The following is a 24,088-nucleotide window of genomic DNA, read 5'->3' on the forward strand; positions in this document are numbered from 1 at the left end:
CTGCAAGCTCCGATATGTTGTTGACAGGGACAGATGTCCAATCCGTCTTGCATATTTTTCTCGTAACACTGGGATGTCAAATGCTGATGTTGAGCTTGATGCCATCTGGCCAACCAGATATGCCTGTCAATGCCCCTGGTGTGGGGGGAGGCCATCCTTGCCCCATGTGACATGGGAGTGCCAATCACGACCCCAAAATTCAAATTCACCCCGTTTAGCACAAAATTCCTTTAGGGAGCCTTGGGCAGCCATCCTCGCCCGGACTGACCTGGAGACTCAATTGAGCCTCCTCGACCAGGCACGGCGTGTGGCGGTGGCCACTGGAGTCCTGGACTAAGGACCCACCCTCCGGCCCCCTTAACCCTATTTTTCCTAAATAAAGTTATTTCTCTCTCTCTCGTAACACTGGGATGTCAAATGCTGATGTTGAGCTTTATGTGGATGGTGGCGGATGAAATCTGTCAGTATGAAATCTTGGTATCTGTGGAACCGGTGGAGCAACAAGTATGAAGTCTTGTAATCTGTGAAACCCATGATGTGAGGTAACTGCACTGCTGCGACTTCTTGGTCCTTTTTATGGCGAAGGTCTTGTATTGAGGTTTCGATTGTTGGTTGTTCCAGAAGTCAGGGAGGGCGATTTAAATCCGGATGCCAGAAAGTGCACATTGGAAGCAGTGGAATGTACTGTTGTGGTACACAATTTATGTGTTTTGGGACAACTTCCAGTTTGTAAAATGAGTGGTTCCGAAGTGTTAGGTGGCCGGCCGAAAAGATAGCGACACACTTCCACGTTACGGATCACATTGGATCACAATAAAGTGGGTTGTCGTGTTCCTGCTTGTTCCAGGTTACTGGATCAATGTTGCTTGTGGAACTCCGACACACATGTAGGCAGAGTGCTTGTAGCTGCTGGAGTTGGTGAAGAGAAGTCTAGGATATGTTATGAACTGGTGCATAATTTACAATCTTTTGTCGAATAAGGGCACAGTGGACGTGTATTACTCATTCATATTCTATGATACGTTAACATAGGCCGTGACCAGTTTGGGCACTTAGACTTGAGAGGAAACAGAAAGACCTCTTTTATAGGGTGCAATTAGGTAGTCTTAAAGGCAGTATTAATGGTGAAATTGCCTTGTATCATTTAATAATAAACGATGTCTGAATACTTGATTGACCAATGAGTTAGTTACCACTGTTTAAGCGAACACCACGTGACAACTTTACCTCTATAATGAATTGCACGTCGATGAAACTATGGGACAGAGCACAGTGTCACATTGAAAAGAAAAGAAAAGAAAAGAAAAGAAATGGTTGTATTAAGTGTAACACGATGAGAAGCCATGTGATAATGCACGCATAATGCGGTTCCCGCCTTTATTTATGCTATTTAAAGTGCTTTTTTTGCTCCTGTTTTGGTTGATATATTCTGACCACAAGATAATGCAACCAAATGAGCTGAACAGCGAGTTTAGTTAACGTGTCGAAAGTGCAGCAACAACGTACGCTGGGATAATATCACAGACAGCACGCATTCGGCAGCAAGAACGTTAGAACTTACGTTTAGTTGAGACGTTCAGAAGGAGCTGTTTCTTGTTGAATAAAAGTCACAACAGGAATTGCGATCACATTTTAATATGACTACAAATTTGTAACATCTAACGCGAAGTTTTATTGTGGACCTGAGATCAGATTGTCATCTGTCATTCTACAGCTTGCAAACTACTGCGAAATTACAGATGCAATAAATAAGAACTGAGAAACAAAGTGCCCAAGAGTAAGGAATATCTGTGCTTGTTAGGATACCTAACTCCCATGTTCAGTTTACGCTCACTGTAAGAAAGTTTATTTTGCGCAATATTTTTCTCTTACGTCATATTCAAAAGCAAGATATTGTCATGTGCGCTGGAGGGATGCTGAAAGCCCTCAAGATGTGTCCATGAGGCATGGGCGTCAGTCCTAAAGGCGAAGGAAAAGGGGCGTTTTGAATGTTACAAGTGAGCACCAAGATCATGCACCTCGTTTACGGAGGTAGAACCATGTCTAGCCCATCTCGAAGTGGCAAAAGTGAAAAGTGGCAAAGGCCTCGACGGGTGAGACGTTCTCGGTTGCATGGACCAATATAGCGTGAATTTCATTTTTCTAAATGGCGTTATCTGACTGGTCGAAGTGCAGGCACGATGAAGTCTTTGAAGTCCAAGGTGGAAGGGTTACGTCATGCGAACAGCAGCACTTGATGGTTTTCGTAGCTTGTTTCTGAAATGAGGCCCTGCGGCTGTTTTCTTCATGGTGTACCCACTACAAAATAGCCTGCACCGCTAGAGTGCGCCGTTCTTCACGGCGATATTTCCTTTTTCAGCTTGGCAATCACCTGAAAGGAATCAACATGTTAACGAACAAATCATTTCATTCCGGCACGCTTCCCTGCATAATAATAAACGCAACCTCGCATTTTGTCTTGATATTGCCGGCGATATTATCGAAATTGCCTAGCGTACATTTTTCGATGCCACGTTTTGCACTATAAAAAATAGTGACCGAATTAGTGTTATACACAGGGTAATTTATGGCAACATAACAACGCCCACCGCAGTAGTTAATTTCTTCTTGCAAATTTAGACCCTTAGCACAAAAGCAGTCTTTACTCACATTATATTCTGTCTACATGCCCCAAATTACTTTTAATCTTGGATTCGGTGAGCTCATTACCACTTATCTGTGACGGAAATAAGATATTTCGATATCTTATTTCGAGATATTTCGAAATAAGTTGTCGTAAAATCAAATTTTATCAGACTGGTGCAAATCAGTCGCGGACCTTTATGTTGGATGATATTTCTTGGTGTGTATGCTACAACATGGGCAAGGGAAACGAAACGAACATTTAGGAGCCATGCTTAAGAAAAGTTTATGCCATGTTGGTTGACGCTAGGTTAAGCAGTTAACACGTAGGGTAATGGAGAAGTGCAGTGAGAGAGAAAGTATAAGGACCCGTGCAAGGGAGTAACGTCATTTACATAGCATTTATATACTTCAGACGTGACTGAAGTTGTTTGACAGAGGCATTCTCAAACTGCATTGGCGCACGCCACAAAATGTACTCACAGATTTAAGCTTGGCAATTTCTTTCGTTTCAGATGCCCTTACGACGTCGTTAGTGATTTGTCTGACGCGCGTAGCGTACCTGCGGAGAAAAAAAAAGAAAGTGAATGAGCGGTTTGAATGCACACCACAGACAAGTGCACAGGCCCTAACAATGTGCACTTGTCAGAGTTAACAGCTTAACTGTTGATAAACGCAAAAAGCCAGGCTTCGTTAGGCTATGTTAATTGACATATTGATTTACGTGAACTTTTGCGGGTAGAGTAACATCGCAAAGTGTCCGTCGTCTCGAAGAGCTCAGCAGCGGCGTTGATCAGTCGAACTGTGGCAACGCTAAAAATTGGCAGCCCCGACACTCGACTGCACTTTCACGCACAAAACTCCCCTCTATTAGGCGTTTGTTTCAGCGGTACACAGAAACGCTTTTACGAAGATTATTTACTCGAATTGGCAGAGAAGGACCGTGACAAAATAACTGAGCCTTTACAATGCACCAAAGCGCTACTTTGCTGAGCCTACACACGGATTTATGAAAAGCGCTTTCGTTTTCCCCCCCGTGTCGAGAAATGTACGTTACTTCAGCGGAGAAGTAATCATGCCTAAAGGTCGCGTTGGCTACAAGCACTAAACGTCTGAAATCCTGGAATAGAGATTTTTAAAGTGCTTACTACAGTGTGAAAAAGTGGTCGAGTTGGCGGCTGCGGACTATGCGAGCTTCCGCAGCAACTACCTAGCGATAACTGCTGGGTCCGAAATCTATTAATTTTATAGGGCATGAACCAAGCACGCAGCGCGACTATTAGTGATCTTACTGTGGCGTGGGCTTGTACTTTCTTTTTCGCGAAAGATGGCGAATGAATTGGGTGATCAAGCTCTCTAGACAAGCGTGGTTCACACTGTACTGCTCTCGAAGCACAGAGATTGACTGTCCAAACATGGACTGTCCGAATGGAGTATATGCTCTTTTTACATTGTGCCGCCGTAGGAGTTGTTCGTATGGAGTGGTTATGTGGCTTATTCTGAGATACATTGTGCAGTTTCACGAAGTAGAGAGGGTGACATCAACTTTATATGAAGAGATGGGCGTCGTCGGCAGGACGCTTTGAATACTTTATCCTCGTGGTAGAGTGAAGAACAATCGACCACACGAGGACCGTCATAGGAACACGCATTAATGCGGAACGTCTGTCGTAATATGCAACAACAGGTTGAACTCCAAACATCTGGGACCGGATGGTTTTGCTTGAATTTTATTTCCGTTTGTAGAGCGCAAAGCTTCATTGGCAGTCTTGTAAATATCCGAAAAATTGCGTGCGAGTTCAAGAACGATAATGTTATGCCATTTTTAATATGACTCATCTGAGATATAGAAAAATGAAAAGCTCCAAAGCAAGGCTTAAGACGTGCTGAAACGAGCTCTTTAGAATTATGTTGGAGCAGATGACAAAAAAGGGGCTCTTTTAAAAGCATTCATTCATTCAAATAACTTTATTGAGTGCCCTGCGATTTGGTGGGGTGGGCCTAGACCCCGCCTAGGCTTCGGCCAAGGGTTGTTGGCCCTTGGCGGCATTGCGTGCAAAATAAATTGGAGACAGAAAACAAAATAAGAATAAGCTATTCTTGTTTTATCCAGCAATGCTGTTTCTGCTTTCCCATTCTACCTGCGCCCAACGCACTGTACGTCGAAAGATTTCTACTAGCCACTTAATCAGTCTTAAGGATTAGCCAAATTTATGCTAACCTTCCTTGCTAATTCGACATTGCGGGACAATGCGTCACTCCTGTATACCCTCATCGCCACGTGCTGAAGTAGGTTGCGGCATAAACGGCAACATTCGTACGCATGCCAAAACGAGAGGTTATTCGTACACCAGCGAGTTGACGGTCTCCTCGACGTGTTCGCTACTGGGTGAGACATTGACGAACATGAGCGTTTTGGCGGTGCCGCCCAGGGAGTCCTGCATGAGCATGGTCAGCTTGTTGTTGCGGTACGGCACGTGCGACTGCTGCGTCACCAACGCCTGGATCACGTCTCCAAGTGCTGAGAGCGACTTGTTGATGCTGTTTGTCTCCTGCACACGCGGAAAAGTCGCGCAACATGCTGGGTTTCGACAAATGCAATAAACATTTGGTGCCTCAGAATACACATCTGGCAGTCAGTAGTGTAAGGAAATGCTATTGCAAAGGGATGAAATCGAGGCATGTGGAAAGGTAGGTGCAGATTAGATGACAGACGTAATTTTTTTGACAGCATGGTGTCAAGTACTATCAAGTGAAGAAGGTGGAAAGGCGAAGGTGGAAATTTGCGGATGGTAGATTAGTGTGTTGAGAAGGACCATCATCAGCTGCGCCTGATGGTTCCCCCTCCCTTGGCCTACCTGCTAGTCGGAAAGTGCAGTCGCACACAAATGACTCCCTATAATAAAAGTTCCAACTATGTGCGTGCTCCTGCATGGGTGTCAGCCCCACTTACGAACCAGAACAACGGTCAGATTCCGCACAAAAACAGCGCAATATTGATACCCTTCTAGCTCGTCGTTGTGATCTCAAGGCCAACCGGTTCTGAGACCCTAAATAGGAATGGGACACTTAAGTAAGACAAAGTATAGGATTCCAATGTCGTGAGTAGTTGTCCACAGAAAAGCCATGTCAACGTGTTACCATATTTCACTTATATATTACAGCTCAGTGCGAGTTCCCGAGCAACAGTGATCACTTTTTATGCAAGATTAGGCTTACCTTTATGTGCTGTCCTTCAAGGCCACTCTTATCCAGTCTTTCACTGCCGGCAAGGTCAACGAGACTTAGCTGAAATAATGAATAAGAAGAGAATTCCGTTTTAGGCAATATAACATGCGCGTTTGGTTGATAGAAAAATATTCCACGGGGATTTGATCAACGTACTGATTTACTAGGCACTGTACCCTTCGCATGTGCTGCACTGTGCGTTCACATCTTTGAGTTTACACCACTAGACATTGTCATAATCCGCACCTGGGGCGCTATAGCGCAAAGCTATTCCAATCTGTTTCTATTACATGTCTTCTGTTACCCCTTCATGATTGGTCAAACATTTTTGCGGCCATGCCCATTTCGCCTGTCTGTGACAAGACGTCACGAAAACCACGAAAGCTCCCCATCTCAAGATGATTTTGCACACTGATTATGTATGGTCAGGCTCAACAAAAGAAAAGCATTTCATTCCGATTCTACGAATTTGTCATCATTAGCATTCCACGATTTGTGAAAATTTTTCGGGCCATGCCTATAGTTCGCCTATCTGCCACGTGAAGTCACAAAGCCGCGTGAACTCACCACATCAAAGTGACGTGTACGCAATAAAATCGCAATTATGCTGAACAGCACAGTTGACGAGCCACTGCAAGCTGTGCAAGGACAAGTGGACCAATCGGAGACGCCAGTACCGCTCTCCTCACTCGGTTATCTACATTCGCTGCGCTAGCTCGGCCCCACCGGTACCCTGTTCTCGTGTATGCACTCTTTGCCTCTCGCCAGTCTGTTAGTTGAGGAAACCCTGTCGGATTGGGCCCTGCTATTCACATTAAAAAATAGAAAGCGACCTTCTAAAACGAAAAGTGCATTTCATTTGGCTGTTGAAACAACCTTGCGGTTCATCACCCATGTTTGCGTCGGCGGTTATGTAAAGTTGGCGTCAGGAGAATGTAATAAAGTCAGAATGGAGTACCTTTACGTTATAGCGTCCCTGGAGTGTGACAGGTGATGACAATGCACGTAGCGTTCCTGGTTACAAATAGACATACTTATTGACCTATATTATCATTATTCTCTCATAGAAGCGTATAAACACGCTACATAAGAGACAGAGAAAGCCGCTAACAAATGCCTCCTGAAATGGACCCCACGCCCAGCTGTTGAACAGGAAGAATCAAAAGAAAAAGAGAAGCGAAAGACACAGAACAGCACGACACATCCCATGCAGAAAGAAAAAAATCACTATACACGAAATTCAACTACCGTAGCCGAAAAGTATTTTACGAAGAACGCCTCTGTGAACTACGTATTGACTTGAAGCTCGATCGGTTGACATGGCCAACAGAGCAAATGACAGGGCAAGTGAGCGAACAGGACAGATGCACTGACGTAAGCAAACTAACTCACTTTAGAACAATCGATGGCTTGGCAATAAGAAGTCAGTGAACAAAAATGATTAAAGACCAAGCCACTAAAACTTGCACAGCAGAACAAATCAACGACTGTTGGAAGTTGGCAATTCGAAAAAGAACTCAAGGCACTTCACTGCAGTATCCACAAGCCGAGAACGTAGGTCTCACCGCACGTCCTTGCCGGTGAGGTGACCTGCAACAAGTGGCTCGGTATCATGCAACGCGAGACATAACTGGTCGCCAAAATCATGACCGATATTCATGTTTCGAAGCGTGCGTCGCCCAGTTACCGCAATGGATCAGTGGCTACGATTTCCTGCTTTATAGGACGAGGTCGAGGACTCGATCACCGGCAGCATTCTTATGGGGGCAAAATGCAAGAGCACTCGCCACATTTATCTACACACTAATCTGCATGTTAAAAAAAAACCAGGTGGGCAAAAGTATTCCGCTGCCCGCTACTACGGCATCTTGCAAAGACACACTGTTGTTTTTGGATGTTAAAATCAATCAATCAAGCGTACGTTTTACTGGCATCACTTGGCTTATGGTGGAAGACGGATTTACTCTTTCCATCAGTACGAGCTCATTTCGGAAGGCGTGCTGGTACACCGTTGCACTCCGGGAGAACATGTACATGGCACACCCCCGCAAATGTTACAAAACGCAACGCAATCGCAGCACGAGAGTAATATGTTAGGCACTTCTGGCAGAGTTGTTACAGTACGAAGCACACCTAACACGTGGCGACTCGAAGTGGTACTTTGGACGCCTAGTTACTAAACGTGGAATTACGCGGACGCGACTTTACATCCATGACATTTGGCCATCAGTAAAGAGACTCTGACATGGTGACTCGCTGGTAAACTACGCGACATCGCGTAATTATGTTGACCTTTGGTGAGCGAACATAATGAAATATTTGCAGGGGCGAACACTCCTATGTAGATAAAGTAAACAAGGCAGATATGAACTGGTTCCACAACCTCTCAGTCCTGGCGACCTCACGCAGCGTGTTCCGAAAATGGGTGGCCTGAAAACATCACGTTTGAATGCCCCCTTACTCCCTCTCTTTCCATAACGTGTTAGCGCTTTTAACGAACAGCCGTGTCTCTGTAAGATTACTTCGACTCTCCTTCACTTCTCCTTCCTTCGACTCTTTTGCCCGGTTGCCCAACCGTCTGTATCTGTGACCTTTTGGGGCATGTATCCTTCCACTCAGACATCAAAGTGGCTTCACTGTAGACTACTCGGATGCTCATTACTTCAGTCGAGAAGCCAGAGAACGCAAGCATTCAATTTCGTGACACAGATGATGCACGGAGACGGTAAAGCAGTATGAAAGAGAAAGTATTGAATGAGGCTGGTACTGCTTGTTAACTCTGCTGCCAGGTCATTTACTTCCAGCAGCCGCGATTTCATTTTGTTCTATTGCTTATTGGGCATCAAAGCCCGTTCTTGCTGCTCTTGAAGATCGGTGAACAGTGCTTCTAGAAAGGGAGGTTCAAGCTTTGAAAGCGTTTCAGGACTGGCACTCTATTCTGCCCTGACTCAATGCTCCCGGCTCGGATGATAAAATGCCGCATTATATATCTCTACAATACGCCATCGCTGTAGTGACTTCGACAGACCAGGGGACTATTTTAGAATGCCAAAGCCTAATTAAACAAATGGATTCGCATTTGCGTTCAGAAGGGCGCGCGACAATAGCGGCAAGATTTATGTGGACGTCATGTTCTGGGCATTTTTTCAAACCAATAAAAAAGAGAAGCGCTAAAAATTTGAGAAACGAATGACTAAATATGCGTACATCAAGATTATTGAAAAACTATAGCCGAAAAGCCTTTGGAACTGCTTTTTCCAATGACTGATGCGTTACTATGCGACGTCCTCGCTGATAAGTCATAAACGTACTAAACGTCGCATTAATGCAGAACAAGTTCACAAATGCATATTTCCAATATCATGACGCTGCAGTGACTTCTGCCAAGGCGCGGCTTTTACCGAGTAGAGAAACCGATACAAAAAGTCAATAGCACAAAACAAAGGATGCGGATAGGGAGCGCCACGAAGTGCACGCGCGGACGCATGACACGTTTTCGCCCATGCCCGGTTACTTTAGCGTCAGGCGTATACATCCTCGGTGTTAGCACGAAAGGCGCTCATAAACGGGCAAACGTAAAAAAAAAGTAACAATCACCGAACGCCACACGCGAAGGTGTCCATTAGCTGAAATAGATGGAACAAGTGTGTTGTGACTAATTGGGAGTATTTTGAAGGTGACTGAGGGCGAACCAGGAAGTCTTTGCCCCTATTTTTATTAGCCAAACTAAGGAACATAGAGGTAATTACAAATACACGTACTATTCTACGTACCTCACACTATTTTCCACATAGCCTCCGCACCGGTTCAGACATTTTTCCTATCGTAGCACTAAATTTGAGATGACCCTGTGATAGAATTCGTCCGGCTTACTGCGGATTCACCGTCGAAGTGCTGTCTTAGCTTCACGGCCTTTTGCGAACTCATAACACCACCATCTCACACTTCTCAAAGCACGAAAGGCCTTTCCCGATACGTAGGCTGCATTTCCCTGTAGATTTCGATGGGCGTTCATTCGTTGCTACGTAGAAAACGAATCACACTTCCTTGCTCGTATGCCGTGGACGTGTGAAGCACAAACGCCATCTTCAACAACTGACAACAGCGCAGATAAGGCCAGGCGGTTCCAAAAAAAGTTCCCCCCGCTGGGAATGGATATGTTGACTTCGCATTTACAACCGTAATTTGGCAAAAAAAGGGGGCGAAGACTTTCTGATTTGCCCTCGTATCTATTGTTTCGTGAAAATTTCTTTTTTTTAAACTTACCGCACGAAATTTTGGGGCAGACTTCGTATATGTTGTGGGAGCATACGCAGTAATTCAAGCGAATAGACGATTGTGTTTCATTAACTGGTCGATTAGAACGTGAGAACGTGCTACGAGTGCGATATATGCGGCACGATGGAAGAAATTACCCTCTGACCAGGACTCTGAGATTCTACCGTGAACCTACAGTTGCGCAAGGCCTTTAGTATGTAGCTAGCTGCGACATCGTCCCAGAAATGTTCCCCCCCTAGTGGGAGACGTGGATTCCATCGCCAACCTATGAATGCGAAGCATTCTTTGCTTCATTCTTGGCACTTAGCGGTAAGTAAGTAGGTAAGTAGATTCCGCTCTCACCTTCATTTTATAAGCAGAAAATAATGTGTGAATGATGGTACAATCCAACCACTGCCGGCCATTGAGCACAGCAGCCCGGTTCTCTAACAATTAGGCCACGAACACATTTTTTTCATTGCCTTTATTAGTCAACAGAAGTTCAAAAATAGAATAATAATAATGACACAATACAAATGCAAGTAGGTAATATTTTAAACAAGAAGGTTTATTAAACCTCGTTAATTATAAACCCCTAAATTACAGCATATTGCATCAGTTGGGTATATATAGGCTGACGAATAGTAACTAATTTTTTTTAGTCTTCTTCAGAACTTCAATGCGCGAAAGCCAGTCCGGTGCCGGGTTCTGTAACTTAACAGTTCCTAAATAAGCAACTTTGCAGGCGCATGTTGGAATCAGCTAGCGCAACACAGGGGCAATTGGGGATCGCAGGGAGAGGCCTTCGTCCTGCAGTGGACATAAAAAAGTCGCAGTTTCGCCTGAAAGGCGACGCATCAATTGCGATAGCAAAATAGTGGACAGCTATACAAAAGAAAGGATAGTAGTTGTATCGGACCTATAAACTTGTAAACATAGGCACACTAACTAAATTAACAAGCGTGGTGTCACGCGCGCATAAGCAAACATGAACGCATCTCACTCGATGGCCGCGGAAATTCGCATGCCGGGAAGAAAAAAGGGGGAGGGCGGACTCTCTCCTGCCGCAGATAGCTTTCAAGATACAGCCGCGAGGGGTGGCGCTCGCGGCGCAGAACGCGCGCCACCTCCACCTTCCTCCCGGAGCCTTCCGGCCCGGCGGGAGCGCGCGGCCGCAGTAACGCGCGGCCCCTCCACCTCTCTACCCTCCCTCCGAAGCGTTGTGCGCGACTAAAAGTCTGCGCGCTTCCTTTCCGCTTAACGCCCTTGCGTGCGCGAGCCGCGACTGCCAACTCACCGTCGCACGCTTTCACTCGCACATACCGCATGCGACGCGCGGCGACGGTTTTATCGCCCCTGGACTTTATACGGAACCTCACGGCGATGGCGACGACAGAAATCCGCTTGAAGTGTCCATATAATTGCTATCGCAATAATATAGGCTGCTGCTGCTGCTGCTGCTGCTGCTGCTGCTGCTGATGATGATGATGATATAAGCACCGACAGATTCCTTAAAATATTCACGCACAGGACGTGCATCAAGATCAGCATGACGGACTGCCATTGTACTTCGACACATGCTATGGAGACCGAGAGTATGGGATTGGATTCTTATTTTCGATTATGAGATATCTAATGCTGTGCGGGACAAGCGGGAAATCTTGTCTGATTTTGATGGTCCTATGAAGTACATCCCGGAAGAAAACCCCATCCCAACAGTGCAGAAAGAAACGTTCTATGTCTCTCTCTTGTTTACATAAGAAGCAGCTGACACCCCAGAGAACAAGCAGTCCCTTCTCCTGCATCCACGTTTTGACCGTTAAAGTACCACTGTGAAGCCTGAAGAAGAAGGTATTTACCCCAGGAGGCATATATGCATGTTTTTGACCCTCTTTAACGCCACTAGCGCACGAACATTTCTCCAGTTGCAAAGCCAACCAGCTTTTTGAAATACCTGGATCGTTCGCCTTGCACCACTTTCTCGTATTCTTTCCTTGCGACAGCTCGAACTTTGAGGCACCGTTTTAGACTAGCTGCACAACCTCCGGGATCGGCACACATATGTACATCTGTACTATCTTCGCTATCAGCGTAACTACGTAGAAACTGTGCGACGTTGTACCGACTTCATGACCTACCCAAGGTAATCATTTCTTCGCCGCAGCACGAATTCCATCGTCGTTTTAGCAAACACCGCATAGCCATAGGTACGTACTATTGCTTAGCACGTAGTCGCTGATGATGTGACAATTCGTATTCATCTCGCTTACGCTCGTCACTACCAACCTGGAACTCAATAACCGCCATGTGTAATTCGCGCCAATGGTCGCCGTAGAAGTAATGATATTGCCACCATACGATCGTCTTCAACGTGATCGTCGTCGTGCTGTTGCCGTCACACACACGTCGGGTCGCAAACCACACATACACACACAACTTCTTAATTTACACAAACACATAGGTCCACCTGGTATGGCTTTGCACAACCACAAACAACCTTGGTGCCTCTTGCAGGTACCAGGCACCTGCAAAATGATTCGCACATCGATTCGCGCAGTGCGTGTGATCTGCATAATTGTTTACGTAGTTCATAACACATCGCGCGAGTTAGCGCAGCTATTTGCGACATTGCCTCTGAGATGTTCGGCGAGGCGCGTTGCTTCACACCGGATACAGGGTTGCTACCGTATATCTCGGAAGTGCCTGCGCTTACGAATTGCGCTACGCTCGATAGAGGCTGCCGCGATGCTGTACACGTCAGACGGTCCTGGAGAAATGCGCTCAAGCCTGACATCGCTTTCGCCACCACGGTATCAGTCACGGCTTCAAATATTGAGGAACCGGAAACAGCGCACAGCACAATGGAACAAATGCTGGAAGAGGAGGCGATTGGCTGTCAAAGACTTGCGGTTTAGTAAAATCTTACGCAGTTCTACAAACATTATTTGGAAGCTGTCGTCCTCACAGCGTAATAGGCCGTCTTCTCCCCGTGTTGTTTTGTTACTTGCTCTGGGTGTCTTCCTTTTCATTGCGATAACAATTATACTGATGCCTAAGCACATTTGCGCCGTACGAACCGCCACCACCGCTGTCGCGCTGTCCCGTTGACGGCGCATGCGTGACTCGCACGCGGTTGGCTAGAGTCATACAGGAGGAGGAAAAACATTTTTTAGCACCATATACATGGAGCTCAACATGTGCTAACGGTGCTAACACATGGGGCAGAAACTTGGAGGTTAACAAAGAAGCTCGAGAACAAGTTAAGGACCGCACAAAGAGCGATGGAACAAAAAATGTTAGGCCTAACGTTAAGAGACAGGAAGAGAGCGGTGTGGATCAGAGAACAAATGGGGATGGCCGATATTCTAATTGAAATTAGGCGGAAAAAATGGAGCTGGGCAGGCCATGTAATGCGTAGGATGGATAACCGGTGGGTCATTAGAGTTACAGAATGGATGCTAAGAGAAGGGAAGCGCACTCGAGGACGGCAGAAAACTAGGTGGGGTGATCAAGTTAGGAAATTTGCAGGCGCAAGTTGGAATCAGCTAGTGCAAGACAGAGGTAATTGGAGATCACAGGGAGAGGCCTTCGTCCTGCAGTGGACATAAATATAGGCTGATGATGATGATGACATGGAGCTTAAGTTCAGCATGCGAGAGTCCTCTGTTGGTCAGGCAGCCAGGAGACTTTGGGCCCTGTCGGCTGCCTCTGCCGACTCTGTGACCCAGACTTTCATTACCGGGTCGGAGCTGAGCAGCGTGGCCTAGCTCCCACCACTGAGAGGTAGTGATATGCGAACCCTGCAGATTATTAATTTCAGTGTCAGTTTATTATTCTATAAGTACAGTGAATAGGTTACAGATAATATATATGCTGCGTTTGAGGGCAGCCCCAGAGGATGTGGTAGAGATTTGCGTTCTCTCTTTGGCAGAGTTTACAATAGCTGGAGTATACTGAGGGATTAATGCGTGATATAACAAAAGGGGTTGGGAATGTATTCAACTCCAAACGATTTTCTGTCTCTTCGTAAGCGTTTTGTGAGCTGGGGGATAGACTAACCTGGCTAAACGGTAATGTTGTGTTATCTCATGATATGTCACCATGCGGTCGCGCGTCGACAGCCCCGCGGGCTCTCGGCTCCGGTACCCTCGTTCCCGGTTAGTGGATGGCCTTCGGCTCGGAGGATGAATGCTTGAGCATGGTTGTGGGTGGCCTGGTTACCGGGAAGCGATTCGTGGGCCAGGGCCCAGATGGTTTGGATGGAGCGGTGGTTAAGATTGCGATTGAGGATGAATTTGACGGTAGGGGATATTCGACCTCGTGCGAAATTTCGGACTGCAGATTTGGAGTCACTTATTATTATGGTACTGCTGGTGGTAGCGATAGTAAATGCTATGGCCGCTTCTTCCGCCACCTCTGAATTAGCCATTTTTATCGATCCTCCCGACATGTGTCGTCCTTCGTGATTCACTACTGCCCGTGAGAAGGGTGGTCGGTTTGGTATTTCCGCCACGTCCACGCGCATTACGGCCTTATTTGCTTGAAACTTCGTGTGGAGTGTTTGGGCCCTATCAGCTCTTCTGTCTGTGTAGTCTCCAAGAAACGGGAGGAGACAACCTCACGTCCCCACACATCACATGGTTCCCGGCCCACATGGGCAACATTTCCGGACCTCCTGACTGTAATCCGACGAGCGGGCACACCAACTGGCGCGAGAACTCACATTCCACGTCTGCGGTCCACCCCCTCGCTTCAACCCAGCCTGGAGGGATCTAGACAACAAAGACCCGCTCGTATCATACCACGAAATCACTTCAAATCATAGGTTAGCACGAAGAATTTTTCCTCCTCCTCACCAAAACCTCAAAAATGCACAGGACCGTCACTTACAGACAGTTGCAGACTAGGACATACATCACACCAACAACACTAAGCAGGCTCAATCCTGACCTTCCTACTGAATACCCACACTGCGGCCACGAATGCAACAACTTCGAACACATGCTCTGGCTGTGCCCTGTCAACGCTGGCACAGACTTTCCTGACCAGTCCTCCTGGGACTCAGCGCTCAGAAGCACGGAGCTCATCGCACATCTCAAGGCTGTCCAGAGGGCCCGGGCCGTCGCCGAAGGACTCTGTCTACCAGCCCCGATCTGGGTGGAGCCACCGGATTGATTGGCAGGGCCCCGCTTTAATTAATTTTCCTCAGGACCTCAATAAAGTTCGTACTCACTCACTCTGTGTGGTGGATAGGGTGCATGTTGCAAGGTATGGGCGTGATCTTAAGGTGTTTCCGCTGTTCCGAAGGAATGCCAACTTTGGGGATCATTGTCGGTGTATATATGATCCCCGTTACTGTTAGCGTGGAACGGCCCGCTGATGTCAGTGAGAGCCTTTCGGATTGAGCCGTAGGGTGCGCTTCTGTCATCTCGTCTAGGGCGTTGTGTACACCTAGGGCGAATAGCTTGGCCGTTGATGTACGCGTCGGGAGTCCTGTGGCCACTATGTACGCGTATACCTTTCGCAGTAAAGTTTCGACTGTAGCCTTCTCTGCCGATGTTTGGGGAAGGTATGGTAGGGTGTAGGTAACCCTGCTGAGCACGACTGTCTGAACCAATTGGTGTAGGGGCATTTGCTTCATGCCAGCATGTTTGTTGCTGATTCTCATAACCAGTCGCAGTGTTTGTAGCACAACACTCTCCACTTTGCCTAGTGTTTCCGAGTTTCTGCCTGTGTTTTGGATAAGCAGGCCTAGTATTATAAGCTTAGAAACTTCTGGGATGGGGTGACCGCTTGCCCTCACAAGAATTTTGCTTTGGTGACTCTGTGCATTGTTCTTAGCTCGCAGACCGCGTAGGAGACCAGCTCTGAGTATTGTGGAGGACACGCCAGTCTTTTTGTGCGGACCTAGTCTGCGATTATCGTTGCTGCTGTTTGTAAAGTTTCTTCTATGTGCGTGGCATTGCCCTTGTTAACGCAGAGAGTAATGTCGTCTGCGTAAACACTGTGTTTGAGATCGGGTATGTGATTTAGCTTTGATGGCAAGTTTGCCATGACTATGTTAAAAAGAAAGGGTGAGAGTACCGATCCTTGGGGTGTACCTCAGCTGCCAAGCCGAATTGTGTCCGACTTTAGCCCCCCTAGGTTTAGGTTAGCCGTTCTGTTGCTGAGGAAGTCTTCTGCGTAGTTGTATGTTTTCGCTCCCACCCCGAGTTGTTGGAGAGCCTGGAGTATCGCGACGTGTGATATGTTATCGAACGCGTTAGTAAAGTGCAAACCCAGTATGGCTTTTGTGCCTGCCGGGGATATCTGCTCCACTATGTCGTGCTTTATTTGGAGCATCGTGTCCTGCGTGGGCAGCTTGGGCCGGAAGCCTATAAGAGTGGAGGGTAGGTAGTAAATTGTTGTCCTCAGCAAAGTTATCAAGCCTGTTCAGCATAACGTGCTCCATGAGTTTTCGGAGACAGGACGGGAGGGATATCGGGTGGAGAATGTCTAATGATAAGGTCCTGCCGGGTTTGGGTATGAAAACTACTTTTGCATGTTTCCACGAGCTTTGGAGCTAACCCTTGTCCCAGCACTTGTTCACGTGGAGTCATAGTTTCCCATGAAACTCTATGTTTAGAAGGTTTTCAGAGATGCGGAGTGGCGTTTAGCTGCATAAACGATGAAGCGAAGTGGACGCACCGTTAACGCTACGCTCCCTTGCATCGGTAGCGCAGCAAGGGCAGCGTTCTGCCTCAACATGCTAGCGTGAACTTCGTGCGCACGCCCACATATAAGCACACTTGCATATCTGTTGAGGTGATGTGCGTTTGCTTTGGACTGAGCAGTAAGCGTCAAGCTAAATGTTACTTAATATTTTACTAGGCGCTGACTAACGCGGATGGTTTGCCGTCGATCTCATTTTCCGCACCATCGAGGTACGATGCCTGCAACACCACTGTCGGCGCTCATCACGCACGCCAGCTTTATGAGGCGCTATTATAATGCGCGCAGAGTTTTTCGTGCCTCGTCTGGTTACCTTCTGAGCGGTGACAAACGATGCTCGGCGAGATTTCGTGAGCTTGGCAACACAGGCGTTGCTAGGTGACAGTACGTTATGAGTGCGAGAATGTGCGAGACCTGAGCTTGAACACGCTAAATGCTGCCTCCAAGTTTATCATGCTTGATAGCTCGGTGCACATTGCAATCGCAGCTATAATAGGAAGCTGCGGTGAGCCGTGCGAACCGCAGCTTTCGCTGACTGCCGACGGCTGTTAGCACACTTACTGCCGTGTACGGACACTAATTCTGAGCTTCAACCGCCGAGAGAATGCGAGGTCACAGAATTAATAGGCTTTACACAACAAACACCTGGTAACGCAAACTTTTCTTCTGTGGGTTTATTTTTCAGTGTATATGCTACCATCGCCTATTGAGTGTTAAACTTAAAAATAATCTAAACGAGAACACCATGCGGTCTACGAGGAAGTTCTTCCAACGCCGCGGAATATGGTTTATGTCGATATTATGCGTGAGTTATGAGCGGCACATGGAGGCGGCGGGTGATTATTTGCAAATACGTAAATCTAAAGCATGCTGAAATCTCTTTCTGTCAGCGTATGTTTTGCGGGCTGCTCGAAATGAAAGCATTCTCACTCGAGCGGTTTGCTCTGCGGCCCTGCGCTTACGAAACCAAGCTTCGGCAGAGCAGGTGCACAGTCCTGGAACACCGCGCAACACACTGTTTACTTGCGACGTATCTCTACGGGACTCTACCAGCGCCTATAATAATTCACGTGTGTGCATGCGTGTGTGTATATGTGTGCGTGTGCGCGCGCATGTATGTGTGTACGTGAATGTGTGCGTAAGCAAACGCACACACAAACAAATACACAGGCGCGCGCACCCACACACACGCACTCTCTCTCTCTCTCAAGCACACAAACACACACACACGCTCGTTCCATATAATCGACATAACGAATTTATGAGTTGACGCGATGCACATTTATGTGATTTCATGTGATGATGTGACGTACCTTTCCCCTCAGCACGGCTCCATTCAGGCGGTTCGTGCTGGTGACCTCGACCGTGGCGATGAAGTGGGACCGCGAACTTTGGGCGTTCATGCGCGTGCAAGCGACGCGTCTGTTCCTTAGTGCGCGCGCGAAGCACTCGCACAGCTGCGCCGAGTTGGACACCTCCTCCGTCGTCACACCAGGCACAAATGTGTGGCCACTCGAGTCCTTGCGAACCTCGAGCTTTTCCTGCAACACCGGGTGGTTGAGCAGAACTTGATCGATTGTTGAGCCCGAGCTTTCTCTGACTATAGTCGAACGTAATAAGACGACCTTCAAGACATGATTGACGGTTGTTGAACAAACGATGGCTCTGGAGCCAATGCTTCGACTAGGAGACATAGAACATGGTGGGGGGGGGGGGGGGGGGGGGGATAGTCCTGCGATCTTTCTAGGGACTATTCTTAGAGAATGGCAATCTTGGCAATCTTGAGACTGTGCAAAGAAGGCATCACGTGCAGTGCGCACATATTTTCGGGTAACCTTGCTACGAAAACTGACAGTGTAGATGCGTTTGATTGTATTATTATTATTATATTATTATTATATTATTATTAATTTATTTATTTATCGTGTATTGAGTGTATAAGTGTTCTAACTTTATTCTTATTTATATTTTTTTTCAATCATGCGCTTAAGCCATCACGCCATCCATTTTTAATTTTTTTTTCTATGTTAACCAACACTTCACTTTTCGAGAAATTTTCATCACTCGGAGTGCAGTAACCCACACATTAGTGAAATAGACTAGCAGAAAGCACGTGCTTCCAATCCCTTTACCCGCATACCCTTAGCCCTTAAGCCTTCCTCTTTCTCTTAAGATTTGCAACGCCTCCTCTAGAGGAGGCGTTGCTCCTTGTCGAAGCGTCGGCTCCACAGACATATTTTGATCTATACCACTGTCAACTATTAGGGGCGAAGCTCCTTATAGCGGCACCCGTTCGTCCCCGTCGTAGTAGGTAGCCACGTCTAGTTTTATGAATTGCTCAATAGATGGCGTTGTGTGTCCGTATATGTATGTATACCCATATATACATATATATGTATACGTATAGTATAACCGGAATCCGACTTCCGCTTCCGTTTCCACTTCCGGTTCCGCTTCCGGTTCCGGAAGCCAGCTTCCGGGTTCCGGAGAACGCTTCCGGCATTTTATGAAAAAAAAAATCCGAAAGTTGTGTCCGTAGCGCGGAATCGAACCAGGGACCCCTCGCTTCCGAACGCGCGGCGCTAACCACTACGCCACGAAGCGCACATAGACACGCGCACCACGATGGCAATAAATACCCAACATTAACGAAAGGCCGCGTTTCTAGCGCGTTTCTAACACATTTGTGCTAGCGCGTTACGGCACGTGTAAGAAGCTGGTGTAAGACGCTGTGGCCTCTCCGCCTTACCTTCAACGCGTTTCGAACGCGCTGCCCAAGGCGGTGGCAAGTCAAGTTCAAGTCGAGGAGCGTTTATGAATACGGGGGGTATACTCTCTCAGCAGTCATGTGATGGCGTCGGCAAACGCGGTGCACGTTCCGGCATGTGTAAATGGCTGCGTAAGACGCTGTGGCCGCTCCTCCTTACTAGAGAGTACTGCACGTTTCTAACGCGTTTGTGCTAGCGTCCCCTTAAGCGGGAGATCCGATGATTCCCTCCGGAGCTTCGCCCACTCATCATCATTCACCCCGTGGATATGCTGTGATTTTTTTTTCAATTCGCCATTTTCCTCTTAACCTCTGTTTTATTCGGACCTTAAGGACAGCAAATTCTACAGAGATGGGCGGCTGCTATACTACAGCCCATAAGATTTACCTCCGGATTGCTGTTCGCCTTGAGCAGGTCCACAAAACGCTCGTTGTAGAGCTCGACGAACGTCGCTGTCACCAGGAACGACTGCTTCATCCTTCGGGAGTCCGAGAACATGCGCAAGAAGTAGTGCACCACTTTATTTTGCCGCTAGCTTACATAATCAGATATACAGTTTTCTCAATTTGTTCAGGTTGACGTTATCATTGACAGAAATGTGGTGTCGTGCGGAAATGTCATGTAAACATACAAGAAAGCCAGCGTGTGTATTTATATGAAGATCCATTCTTACAATCCGAATTGTGATCGCACGTGGATATTATGCCACCTCGGGGCTGGCGGTAAACGAATTTCTCACAATGGACAGCTTTGTATATCCACAGCCGCCTCAGGCGTTGTTGTAAAGCTGAAACGAGATCAAATAAACTAACAAATAAACAAGACTAGTCCTATGTTATTGGTTATGTGCAGAAGTGACGAGCAATAAGGCGCTTTAAAAACTTGCATTACAACGCTACTTACTTGCTCACGAATAGCAAAACAGCAAATAATACCTTATCTCGCCCCGAGGCATGTAACAGAGAAATCGAATGCAAACACCGTTCACGCTTGAAGCAAGTCAGCAGATTTATCCTGTTTTGTGCCCTCGCGTTTGTATGCTTCAATGTTGGGTGTTTGTCGATTCCCGGGGCGCTCCAATGTGTCCGAATCAGCAAACACGTGTTCTGCTCCGAGTGGTGTTGCGTTTGTCTGTGTATCGATCGCGTCATTCAAGAGACGTGTGCGCGGGTGTTTATAGATTTGCCTACCGAGCTCTCTACGAGTTAAAAAAAAGCATCAATACCTAGCACCGAGTAAACGTTGGTGTATGGAGAAGTTGGGTTTCGCAGATGAATACGGTACATATAGGCGTCCATGAGTTGTGTAGGTAAATTCTAGAGATTTCTACGAGCGAAGAGAAATACCGCGACGTCCGCGTGGCACTCCAGTGCGGTTACGATTTTGTAATATCCTGTAAAATTCCAGCTGCAAAGAGCCATTGAAGAAAATAAAAGAAAAGGAAAAAGTAGGTCAACTCAGCATTTTTTTTCTGTTTGCTTAGCTAGGCGCCAGTCGATATTGCCACTCGAACCATACTCTAGAAGTGCATTCTTTTTTTTCCCCTTCCAACCCAAGGGAACAGACCCCGTAGGAACAGCACCGTGGTAAAAGAGGGACGCCCTGTGGAGATAAACGGCTTCGCTCCGCCGCAGGCAGATCAGACTTGAGCAATGACACGCTGTCCCTTTTCTGCCAAAGGACCCATAAAAATATAGCTTTCTTTGGCTTCTACACTCCTGCTAGCCCCTGACCTATTTCGCAATCTTGCTGAAACACACCGTCAGTAACGTAGTGTCGAACGCTGGCTTTGAGCTTAGCATGTTTCAGTATGGCTGTTGCGAGACACCCTGGATGAAAGGGGGCCTTTCAAGATTTACCAGCATATTGGGTGATCCATCTCCTTGAATTTTGTTGTTTTATCTGTTGCACTTTTGCAGTAATGTTCGAGACAAGCGCTTTAAAATGTACCGCCTACTTCGCTCATTCGTTTGCATTTAGTTCGTAGTTATAAAACTTTTGCAATTCAAATCGGTCTAGAGCTACCACAAGAAGCTCAGTTTAGCCCGAGTTAGGCCTAGGTCAAGCTATCAGGCGCACACGAAGGACCGCTGAAAGAGAATCGTCTCCGGCATCCAGAGGCCCCTGTCTCTCGCTGAACCCGTAATAACGCGCAAGGCCCGGGCAAACTTATTCTCGTATCGACATCGCTCGGGGTCGCAGGTGCAGCGCTGGCGAGCTTTTAATCTCCTTCACCCCGGGTCCAACATAGGCTCCGACACTCACTCGTTCTCCTTGACAAGCTCGAACATCCTGCGGAAGGCGCGCGGTGCGATGCCTTCGGCCTGTAGCTGCTCTGTGTTGGAGACTCCGGTGAGCGTGTACGTCTTGCCGGAGCCCGTCTGGCCGTAGGCGAAGATGCATACGTTGTAGCCGTCCATAGCACTCTGCACCAGGCTCTGAACGCAGGCAGACAGAACGAATGAACGCAAATCAAGCGATGAAGCGCCGCAGCCTCAAGAGCTATATACTACGTCACGGACTGATCGTTTCCATAATCAGATCGTTTCCATAAGCTGATCGTTTCCATAACATCGCATGAAACGAATGCCAAAGAACAAGAATAGTGTAATTGATAGAGTTCAGTGGCCCTTAGCGGAAAAACTAACAACGTCTCTATCCGGCAATTTCTCTTGCGCCTTATACGGCATGATGAAAGACTTGATCTGCCAAGAAGGAGTTGCACAATGACTGAGTGGTAGTAATGGGTTATTGTGCCAGTGGAACAACACGCGGCAGCTGGAATGAATGGATAGTCTGTGCTAGCACCAGACGCAGTAAGAGACGTGGTAAGGAATACGCAGTGCTCAGATATATATTACTCATTGGGATGGAAGAAACGAGTGCAAAAATAGCAGGGACGAGGAAGTACGCACGACCGGTGCTCAAAATTCCTCTTTTTTTTTTATGGGGTTTTACGTGCCAAAACCACGATCTGATTATGAGGCACTCCGTAGTGGGGGACTCCGGAAATTCGGACCACCTGGGGTTCTTTAACGTGCACCTAAATCTTCCTCGTTTCTGCTACTTTTCTGATTTTTTCTACCACCCAAATACGTACTAAATCGCTCAACAACGGCCATTGTTATTTTCTATGTATTTTACCTATTACACACACACACACACACACACACACACACACACACACACACACACACACACACACACACACACACACACACACACACACACACACATATATATATATATATATATATATATATATATATATATATATATATATATATATATATATATATATATATGAACGAGAAGAAAGGCAACCGAGGGGCACGATTTTTATTAATCATATCATAAAAGCCAACAAACATAGACACCAAGGACACAGGGCAAATTAAAGAAATGATAATTAATCGAAATGAAAGTGGATGAAAAAACAACTTCCCGAAGGTGGGGAACGATCCCACGTCTTCGCTTTACGCGTGAAATGCTCTTAACATTAAGCTACCACGGCGCCGTTTTCCCATCCACTTTCTGGGGTATTTCTGCTTTACTACTACAACCCTGGGAGTGTTAGCCAGCGCCACCACTCATAAACCTTGGCGGCGGATGTGGAACATCCTTTCAGCCGCAGGCGTCACGAGTGCGTGATCTTCTTGAGTGAAGGCAAGTGGTCAATAAACCCACATATGCTACCTGAAGGCATCAATGTTGCCTTCACCCAAAAAGATTACGCACTCGTTTCATCCATGTTTGTTTCCGTTAATTTATCATTTCTTTAATTCAATTAGTAAGTACAAGCGATTTCCCCTATGTCGTCCTTGGTGTCATTGTTTGTTGGCTTCTCATGATATATATATATATATATATATATATATATATATATGTTAATTTCTGGCCGCACTTAACTCTTTCATTGTGGAAAGACATGGTTTATTGGCCGGTAATTTATCCTTGTGATGCGCATCTCTTCGGTGACATGAAAGCACAATTCTTCGTTTTCTTTCAGTGCCTGAACTTCACTCTGAGTTTTTGCCAGGCTATCCTTCAACAATCAAGGTTTTATGGCCGAACAAGCGGTACAAGTGAAAGCACCTTTTGTTAGTTTGATAAAGTGTCTTCTTTTCAACCCGGTGTATTACGCGTTTACTTTCAGCGAAGCACTCTTAAAGGGACAACAGTGTATAGAACTACATATACAACTAAAGCACTGTTTCATGAGAAAAGTAGGAGCCGGCGCTATATCTGAGTGCAAATACCCCGTTTTTCTATGCGTGTCAATAAAAAGAGGATATTGAGTTAAGCTGCATTCGCAAATTACGCTTCTGAAATAACGAATCTCCCGCCGAGAGCCAGAAAAGGTAAGAATGTAAACCAGAAAAGAAGCAAGAAGGAAATAGTGATGGCGACGTTTCCCTGAGGTTCCCGCACCAGGTCGCCATGACGTCACGGGCTTGACAGCGCCTTATCGGATCTAGGTAACTGTTTACCGGCAAAGGAGG

The 24,088-nt window shown here is 46.7% G+C and overlaps 1 protein-coding gene across 2 annotated transcripts in view; it reads right to left on the reverse strand.

The window, feature by feature from the left end:
- Positions 1–1,383: 1,383 nt before the first annotated feature.
- The window catches only part of LOC119442876 (uncharacterized), a 209,041-nt gene continuing 186,336 nt past the window's right edge, over positions 1,384–24,088 (reverse strand). For both annotated transcript variants that reach the window (XM_049662429.1, XM_037707921.2), the window contains exons 11-17: positions 21,852–22,024; positions 19,974–20,064; positions 18,132–18,359; positions 5,842–5,910; positions 4,972–5,174; positions 3,106–3,184; positions 1,384–2,371 (exon numbers count right to left, since the gene is read on the reverse strand). In XM_049662429.1, the coding sequence (XP_049518386.1) occupies positions 2,336–2,371; positions 3,106–3,184; positions 4,972–5,174; positions 5,842–5,910; positions 18,132–18,359; positions 19,974–20,064; positions 21,852–22,024 (879 nt within the window). In that variant the 3' untranslated portion in view covers positions 1,384–2,335. The remainder of the gene's footprint in view (positions 2,372–3,105; positions 3,185–4,971; positions 5,175–5,841; positions 5,911–18,131; positions 18,360–19,973; positions 20,065–21,851; positions 22,025–24,088) is intronic.

The sequence above is a fragment of the Dermacentor silvarum genome, chromosome 2 (assembly GCF_013339745.2).
Source record: "Dermacentor silvarum isolate Dsil-2018 chromosome 2, BIME_Dsil_1.4, whole genome shotgun sequence".
NCBI lineage: Eukaryota > Metazoa > Arthropoda > Arachnida > Ixodida > Ixodidae > Dermacentor > Dermacentor silvarum.